Source organism: Nannobrachium achirus, assembly GCF_963921795.1.
Source record: "Nannobrachium achirus genome assembly, chromosome: 11".
In the NCBI taxonomy this organism is placed as follows: Eukaryota; Metazoa; Chordata; class Actinopteri; order Myctophiformes; family Myctophidae; genus Nannobrachium; species Nannobrachium achirus.
In genome coordinates this window covers 13,620,665-13,630,154 of record NC_137820.1, presented here as the reverse complement: position 1 = coordinate 13,630,154, position 9,490 = coordinate 13,620,665, and the positions used below count along the sequence as shown (strand labels likewise).

The following is a 9,490-nucleotide window of genomic DNA, read 5'->3' as shown; positions in this document are numbered from 1 at the left end:
TGGCTTTCAATGGGTGCAGTGTGTGAACAGGCTAATACAATATTCACAAAAATAGCCTTCGTTTTGATGATTAAGTGTGTGCTTTGTCGCCGGAGGCCATCGATAACCCATTCAACTTAAATCCTCCTTTCCCAACCTCGAGTCATGAGACAACACATACATATACTACAGATATTCAAAAATAAAGTTTTTTTCGTCGGTACATCTTCTTTTTTCTCTCTCTCTTTTTTCTTTTCTTTTTTTCTCTTCTTTTAGGCAACAGCGATAACCAAGTCATCCTAACGTCTCCTTACTTTACTGTGCTTTAAGGAGCAACATTTCAGGGCTTGCTTCCTTGCTATTGTTTTTTTTGTATTTATTTCTCTTTTTAATCCCAAGGCAGTCATCCACAGCTTTCTAACACCATGCAGAGTTCCCCTTCAGGTAACAGTGCTGGTTCAAACCCTGACCTCTGCAACACATACAATCCCTTTTAAATTATGGCAGGTTGGATGCTCAGTGGTCCCTCTCTCACTCACAGCGTCTGGTAACTTACTAGGACCAGATGATGGCCTATAATCAGACCTCTATAACGCAGACACGCGCACAATGTTGCTCTGAGAGTAGGCGATGGTGCTGGAGGAGCCGTCTCTGCCCGGTGTGCTCCCCGGCGGCGGGGCGGACAGAGTGACCAGGGAGGGCGTGATGATGGAGTAAGCTTCATCGCTCTTCAAGGGCACCGTCTCGCCCAGTTTGGCATTCAGGCTGGAGCGGCTGTGTGACAGAGATCACTGAGAATGAGACAAGGTGAGAGGACTGGGCCCAGGGGCAGGTGGGCCATAACCAAGCACATTTAGGCCACTGTTTCTCAAACTTTTACATTTCAAGGTCTCCACTTAACTCTAACAGTGTTACAAATGGAACCAAATGGACCTGTTATGGTCCATTTGGTTCAATTTGTATACTGTTAGAGTTTACAGATTTGTATGGGTCCATTTAGAGTCCTCTAAAGGAACCCACAGTCCCTAGAATCCACTTTGAGAATCACTGATTTAGGCTACTCGAATACTTTACTGAAGTACATAGTTTATGTATACACTTTAATTAATTAGTATTTTTGGATATGGTTTTCACTCCACTAATCAAGGACTAGGAGATAAGGGTTGAAGATTTTGACTGAAAATGTACATAATTAACTGATTCACAGCCAAATCGCCAAAAATCGCCATTTTTGGGGAGGGCTGAGGCAGCCAGATCGCCAAACGTCGCCTTTCTGATCATTTTCAGATTTTTTGGGTATTTTTTTGACATTTTCAGAGCTATAAATGACCATTCTAGCTTCATATAAGCTTCAGCAATGATATTGCGATGGAAATGACGTCATCGCCGGAAACCGGAAATCGAGCGTGTCTCCCATGTACACAAGCATATTTTTTTACATTGGAAGCCATTACAGCAACTCCGCTCTATCTCACGATCAAATGTCGGATTTTGATCCGGTTTGAAGTCTCTGTGCGTCTATTGGGCATCTAAGGCACATATTCGATAATTTTTTAAGACCATCAGGCGCGCATATGGCGTGCACGGGTCCCGCGCCGTTCCATGCTAACGCTAATGCTAACAGGATGGACTGGTTGCTAATTTGAGGCCTTCTAGCAATCGCCAGAGACCTTAATCGTTGGCGACATCTAGTGTACACTATATAGACTACAGCCTACCAAAATGTCATGCATATGAGGGAGATCTACTGTGACTCTGAAAAATTAATAATATTCCTGGCAGTATAGGCGCAAAAGCATATTGTAAATGGCTGTGAGTGTTAAATAACCACTTTAGCCTCATTTCAAATGACAAAAGCCATTTCTTTCACAATTATTGACATATTCATTTTTATTTAATGAAAATCTTTTGCGTTTTGATAAAGAAAATGTACTTTGTAATTTGTGTTTTAGAATACTTGATATGCCAGAACTCAAGTACAACTTTGACAGGGCAACATTCACTTGTAGATGTAATATTTGACCAGGTGTATCTATCACTCTAGCGGCCTGTTGCTAAGCTGAACGTGGGAGTTACAAAGATGTTCGCCAGACGTGGATCACAAATATCAACCTAAAGGACTTTGTTCCCGGTAGGTTTCAGGAACTTTTGGTTAGCTACACACTCTTAATGTTAGCATGCAGCCTCGGGAAGTTTTGTTTTGGTTTCCCTGGTTCTAGGCAGGGTCAACGCCGCAGTAATGGCGGCCCCCTCTATTAGGGCGATGCTCAAGAAAAATATATACTTTCACTCAAGTACGGTTGAGTATACTTTGCCCACTACTGGTAAGAGAGGTCTGGGCCCTGATACAGTACCTATTGATAAAGACACAGCCTGCATGTGACTGTGCATAAAAGGTCTTTACAGGAACATTTATTTCCAATAGGCATTATACAGGGATACTGCATGCAGGACCGGTTTCTGCTATAAGCAATATAAGTGGTCGCTTAGGGCCACAACCACTAGGGGAGGCCACATCACAGGGGGAGGGGGATAATCTTTGGTTGTGGTTGCGCTGGAGTGTTAGGTATAAGTGTGCCAAAATGCATGCATTTCGGGGGGTTTGGGGGGTTTGACCCCCATAAATAAATTCAGGCGGTGTCCCTGATTTTCATCTCTGGGAGTTCTGGCAAGAACTTCAAGCCACTTTCACCCCTGGTTTTGGGGGGCCACCAAAATAAATCTTGCTTATAGGGCCACCAGAATCCTAGAACTGGCCCTGACTGCATAGCATTTTGAATATTTTAATATTGCAATATTTGTTCTTCTTGCATAAGAGGAATTCAACTGATGTGTCCAGCACATTAAAAGTACAGGCTCTGGTTCTATAACTGTCTTGAGTTGGTTGTGAAACATCTCTGACACTATGTTCTATGATTGTATAAAAGGCAGCAGTCATAGTCATAATACATTATTTAAACTGTGGTACTTACGTGCATGTGTGTGTGTGTGCGTGCGTGCGTGCGTGCGTGCGTGCGTGCATGCGTGCGTGTGTATGTGTGTGTGTGTGTGTGTGTGAGAGAGAGAGAGGGGGGGGAGGGAGAGAGAGAGAGAGATGACACACATCTCCATTACTCTTTCTTGTAAAATTACAGCCAGGCAGATCTTGGTCTCCTAGATTTCTAAATGGGATTTGCTGCTGCAGAAATGTTCATGCATAATGCAGCCTCACTGATCTGCTACATCCAGTTTGTGTCTGAAATGAGACACATACGGTTCCATTTGGTTTTAAGAAAGAGCAGGAGAGAGAGAGAGAGAGAGAGAGAGAGAGAGAGAGAGATGGTGGTACATTCTGGGACAAGAGTCCAAGAGGGAGAGAGCAAAGGAGAGAAAGAAAAAGGTTGTGAGAGAAAAATCAAGAGAAGAAGAGTCAGACTCAGATTGAGAGAGGCTACCTGTTGGTAAACAAACTGCATGGGTATCTGCACATTTCTAAAGTGACAATTTAAGGGCTTTTTAATTAGCCTGGCGTTGCTCATACTAATTCCTCACTGCGTATCAAGGGCAATTTTTTTTGGCCCAGGCGGATTGGTCTGGTTCCAGGCTACTTTTTAATACCTCTAAAATGACAAATTAAACATTGGCCAAATTGTCAACTATTAGGAGAGACAGCCGCTGTGACAATTAGAGGCAGAAATTGTGAAAATAGCCGATCGGCTATTTTCACAACAGAACCGTGTTGTACAAAATGTAATGCCTCAACTCTTAGTGTCCGTCAGGGTGGGGGGGGGGGGTCCCCTAGTTAATATATGATAATTTTTTGAAGGAAAAATCAAGAGAAGAGAGTCAGAGTGGGACTGAGAGATCGGAGGTTACCTGTTGGTCATGACAGGTCTCTCTCTGATCTGTATGGTGCTGAGCTCCTGGTTGTTGGAGTTGGGCAGGCTGAGGTTGCTCTTCTTGCGGTGGCGTCGGGAGCAGCAGGAGGACAGGCCGTGCGGCGACGAGGACATGGAGGAGGAGCGAGATCCCTGCTTGTTGGTCAGGCTGATCTCCATGCAGTTGGACTGGAACGTCTGCTCGTCCACAAACTCGTGGTTCTGGACATGCAAGGAGACAAGGGCTTGAGATCAACACTGTGCTGTAGCCAGCGAGTGGACCAGGGACGTGCTGGGCCCCTGATTCAGCCCGGGAAAAAGAGTTGGAGAGGCCCTCATTGCGCGCTATAGAGAGAGAGATCTCTCTCTATAGCGCTGCTGCTACTCAAAGATTTGTGACAAAGTGACAAGCCAGTGGGCCAATTACATGAGTTATATTTGGTCGTTGTCGGGGGGAAACCTTTGTATTGTTGTTCGTTTTGTATTTATCATTTTAAAAATGAACAAAACTAGTGAAGGTGCGAGGCGTTGTGTGCTTGTAGATCTGCTGCTTCACTACCTTTGTGCGAAGGCTTTGTATGACAAAGCTGGGCTTTACTTTGCAAAAAAACATACACATTTGAAACTTGGAGATAGGCTACGAGGTTTCTGCCCGACAGTGACGATATGCTACATGCACCGCAAGGTCACAGAGCGAATTGTGACAACATGGGTTCGAATATATATCTCTATATTCCACAGCTTGATCTCCTCTCTACCTCCTGTATTTCTCTTACTCCACAAACACATAAATCATATCTTAGAAATATTCAATAAAGAGTAAAATGAAATGTTATACTTTCAAAAGCATCCAAGAATCATACCATTAGGCTGCATAATATAATAATAATTTAAATTAGATATAAACTTAAATTTATAGCACTTTCAAAACCCAAGGACGCAAAAATATACTGTATCAATACTTGACAGACTGTCTCCACTTTAAAATCATGTTTCGCCATAAAGACCGGGCAAGCTATACCGTAAACAAAAGCTGTGGTCATATAGTGTACGGCTGAAAAATGATTCATCGATGGAATAAAAATATATTGCCGCAGATGTCCGCACTAAGTGCCATCTGTGGAAACGTTCATCGGCATTATCCCTGTGACAAATGGGCCAGACTTGAAGGTCAGGCTCCGGGGTGCGTCTCACATCGTACAGCCACCAGGTGGCAGGCTGGCACCAGGCAGGACACGCTCCCCCACCACCAACACCACCACCACCCCCGAATCCCCTCCTGTGCTTCTGCATCCTTCCTTCTCTGTACTCAGGGGCGTCACAAGGTGGGGAAAGTGGGACTGAGTTACTAGGGCCCAAGGAGGTGGGGGCCTTAATTATTTTATACTTTAAGCTATTGAAAAATAGCAGATTTACAAGCTCACAGCGCGGCACCGAGTGCCGCGCTGCGAGCTTGCAGATCTGCTATTTTTGAAAATGTGTGCAAATCTTTGAATATATGTATTTCTTTAAGCAAATATTTGTAACTAACATTTTGCTTTTGGGGGGGTCCCTGAAACTAAATATTTTGAGATGGAGGTCCGTGGCCAAATACATATAATTTTGTGGGTCCTTCACATGAAAAGGTTTGAGCACCACTGACATAGAAACATGGGTTTTTCGAAAAAACCTTAGAAGGATTTGAAGACTTTTTTCACGATTTCTTTTTTCACGATTTCTTCGAAAATATACAAGCTCGCTGTGAGCTTGTATATCTGCTATTCTTCAATAGTTAAAGCACGAAATAATGCGTTCCCAGTCGAAATGGGTTAAACCCCCTCACCCTATGAAGAACATTTATGAGGGGGCCCGCAGGTGAATCCTTGTACCCAGGGCCCAGAATTTGGTGCGACACCCCTGTCTGTACTTTCTTTGTGTTCAGCTCCCTGACATCTATAATGCACACCGTAAGAGGGTTGGTGTAAACATGTGTGCTGGGATCAGAGCGACACTCGGACTTTTCCCTGTCGACCAGCGGCTAAGCCTTTTACTGGGGAGGAAGAGGAGGAGCAGGGACGTGCTGGCCATTGGGAAAAGCGGGAACACTCCCGAACGGCCGGTTCATTCCCGGCCGGTCCAGGCCGGCCATTAGGAAAAAAGTAAAAATAAAATGTCGGTCTTCGTTCCATTTTGGGGGCTGGGCAATCAACAAAGTAAATCGTCACTGTCGGGCAGAAACCTTGTATCTCCAAGTTTCAAATGTGTACATTTTTTCGCAAAGCAAAGTCCTGCTTCATCATACAAGGCCGTCGCACAAAAGTAGTGAAAACAGCAGATCTACAGCAGATCTACAGCAGATCTACAGCAGATCTACAAGCACACAACGCCTCGCTCCGCTAGGCGTTATGTGCTTGTAGATCGGCTGTTTTCACTAGTTTAAATCGTTTTTAAAATGATAAATACAAATCAAACGGTTTAGGACATACAAGGTTTCCACTCGACAACGACAAAATATAACTCATGTACAATAATCGGCCCACTGGCTTGTCACTTGTCATGATCTGAAATGGCAAATCTTTGAGTGGCAGCAGCGCTATAGAGAGAGATCTCTCTATAGCGCGCAATGAGGGCCTCTCCAACTCTTTTTCCCGGGCTGAATCAGGGGCCCAGCACGTCCCTGAGTGGAGGAGAGCATGGGGCGGCCATCTCCGAGGAGAGACACTGATTTACTGCCCATCCCCATCGTCTCAGCAGCGTGGAGTTTAGAGTTGCACATGTAAAAGTCACGGCACAGCAAAACATTAGCGAGAGATGCTTGCTCTTAAATCTCTAAATTATGGATGGCATAAAAAGAAGTCTGCTCGTTTGTTCTGAGGGCACAGTGTTTACTGGCTGGTTATCTTTGGCATGTTGCCGCTGATGAATGCCAACTTCTCCTGGCCCCATTTGTAGCTATTTTAACTGATTCATCATGTAAATAGATGCAAAAGATCATAAAAGTATACAGAGACCGACCACTCTGGAACGGACGCCTGAACTATTACAGATTCTGATTATTATCGGAGTATTTTGTTTTCACATTTTGAATAATATAATGAAAGAAAGGAAATAACTTAAAATAAAAATGAAAACATGATCACTTTTAGACTGATCAAATTCTCTAGAACATTTAGTGTTCTAGAGAAAAGTGGTCTTCAACATGGGCTCCAGGACCCCTAAGGGGTCCTCAGAGTTACTACAGGGGGTCCTCAGAGTTACTACAGGGGGTCCTCCAAATCTTCCAATCCTTTTTATATTAACAACCTGAACCCTAGTGTCGATATTCTGAGAACTACCAAAAATAGCAGATCTACAAGCTCATAATGCCTCACGCCGCAAGGCGTTGTGAGCTTGTAGATCGGCTATTTTCGGCAAAGGGGTTTGGTGTAGAGGGGAAAAAGAGCAGACTAAGTACAGAGTAAAATGCCAAGTTTATTAGGTAATGACGGCTCAAGTAGTTAAACATCTGAAAACACTAATTGACATGAATCCAAAATACAATGATGATTGTGCAGTCAAATGATGAAACTATATGAAATCTATGATTCATCTCTCTGTCAACTAGGGGGTCCTTGGCCTGAAAACGTTGAAGACCCCTGTTCTAGAGCAGGAGTTTTCAAAGTGGGTGACGGGGCACCCTGGGGTGCCGTGACAGATCATTTGATGATATTTGGAATTAATTTGGACACTTGGAAAAAATATATAGTATCATTTTAAACTTGAAGTACAAAGTTATTTTCAGTCAGTTCTAACTAAAATGGCTATTATCTCAATGTTTTCCTCGCAACATAATCACAAAATATCGTCACTGTCGGGCTGAAACCTTGTATCTCCAAGTTTCAAATGTGTACGTCTTTTGGTAAAGCAAAACCCTGTTCATCATACAAGGCGTTGTGTGCTTGTAGATCTGCTGTTTTCACTAGTTTAGTACATTTTTTAGATGATAAATACAAAACCAACGGTTTTGGACAAGGTTTCCACCCGACAATGACGATATGCTATAAATATAAGATGCGGGGGTGCCTCGTATTAAAAAAAATATGGGGAGACAAAAAGGTTTGGGAACCCCTGTTCTAGAGACTTAATCACTGTGTGTGTAACACTTAAAACACATAAAAAATGGGTTGTGTTTACCGTGGTCTTCTCCAGGCAGTTCAGGAGGTGGTTGTGTTGAGTCTGAAAGGGAGGGTGGGTGGCCTTCGACGCCAGGACCTTCCCTGCCTCTTTGGAGGCCTTGGATAGAAGAGGGGACAACATGCACAGAAGATATAAGCTTCAAAATAAATTAAACTATTAATGGCTCAGACAACAGCTAGCAAAATGATGTAGTATCAGTGGTAGGGCTGTCACGATTATGACATTTTACATGACGATTAATTGTCACTCAAATAATCGCGATTAACAATTTAATTGTGTTTTTGTCATTGACAATTACATTTCTGTTTGGCTTTTAGGCTTTGAAGTTGCAAATGGTAGATATGACACATAACCTAAATATACAAAGAAATTACTGGCATATTTGACAACTTTATACTTAAAAAAATAACTTTGATAGTGGAAATAGCCGATCTACAAGCTCACAACGCGTCGCGACGCGTTGTGAGCTTGTAGATCCGCTATTTCCACTATTTTTTACTTTTTTTTTTTAATATATAAACATTTTTCAACATGGAAACGATTATGACGATTATGAAAAATAATTGCGATTAGACGATTATGTAATAATTGTGACAGCCCTAATCAGTGGTGTAAAGTAACTAAGTACATTTACTTAAGTAATGTACTTACAGTAAGTTCAATTTTGAGGTATTTTGCCTTTGCAATTTCCAATAGTTTTACTTCTACTCTGCTACATCTCGGATCCAAATTTTGTACTTTTGTAAGTATTTGAAAACTTTATAGTTACTAGATACTTTGCAGATATAAATGATAATATTAGGGTGCACACACACCAAAGTACCTATGAGAGTGGATTCCCCATTCCGCCAATGCATTTCAATGAGACTGATTCTGCAAAAAAAAACAAAAAAAAAACGCTCCTTTCTCATTGGCGGAATGAGGATTCCACTCTTATAGGTACTTTGGTGTGTGTGCAGCCTTATGAAACATAAATGAATCCACTTTAGCCCTACTTTTACTTTGAGTACTTTAAGTATATTTTGATGCCAATACTTTCGTACTTTTACTCAAGTACATTTTGAATTCCGGACTTTTACTTGTAACAGAGTATTTCTATACTGCAGTATTGATACTTTTACTTAAGTAAAACATTTGAGTACTTTTTCCACCACTGTGTAGTAAAGAGAGCAAGAGCACACAAAGCAAAGAGGGCCAAAGATGCGGATCAGCAGCGCAGCGGGCAGCCATTCTGCCTAGAACCTGGTGAGATGGAGACCCATTTTATAGAACAGAGCATCGGCTGCAGACAGGTTGTGCACGATCTGTCGCATATATCGGCATGTCGTTATTTACTGTATCTCTTGCCAATTATGGTCAGGATTAGAAGTTGCAATTAGTCATGAATCTATTCTCTCACACAAACAAACAAGCACGCACGCACGCACGCACGCACGCACGCACGCACGCACGCACGCACACACACAGTCACACACACAGTCACACACACACACACACCC

At 42.7% G+C, this 9,490-nt stretch overlaps 1 protein-coding gene across 1 annotated transcript in view; it reads right to left on the bottom strand.

The window, feature by feature from the left end:
* Nucleotides 1-566: 566 nt before the first annotated feature.
* The window catches only part of LOC308293501 (A-type voltage-gated potassium channel KCND2-like), a gene marked incomplete at both ends in the record, with an annotated part of 81,909 nt that continues 72,985 nt past the window's right edge, over nt 567-9,490 (bottom strand). Inside the window, 3 exons of the mRNA XM_080736064.1 lie at nt 567-753; nt 3,835-4,058; nt 7,989-8,087. Of these exons, the coding sequence (XP_080592190.1) occupies nt 567-753; nt 3,835-4,058; nt 7,989-8,087 (510 nt within the window). The remainder of the gene's footprint in view (nt 754-3,834; nt 4,059-7,988; nt 8,088-9,490) is intronic.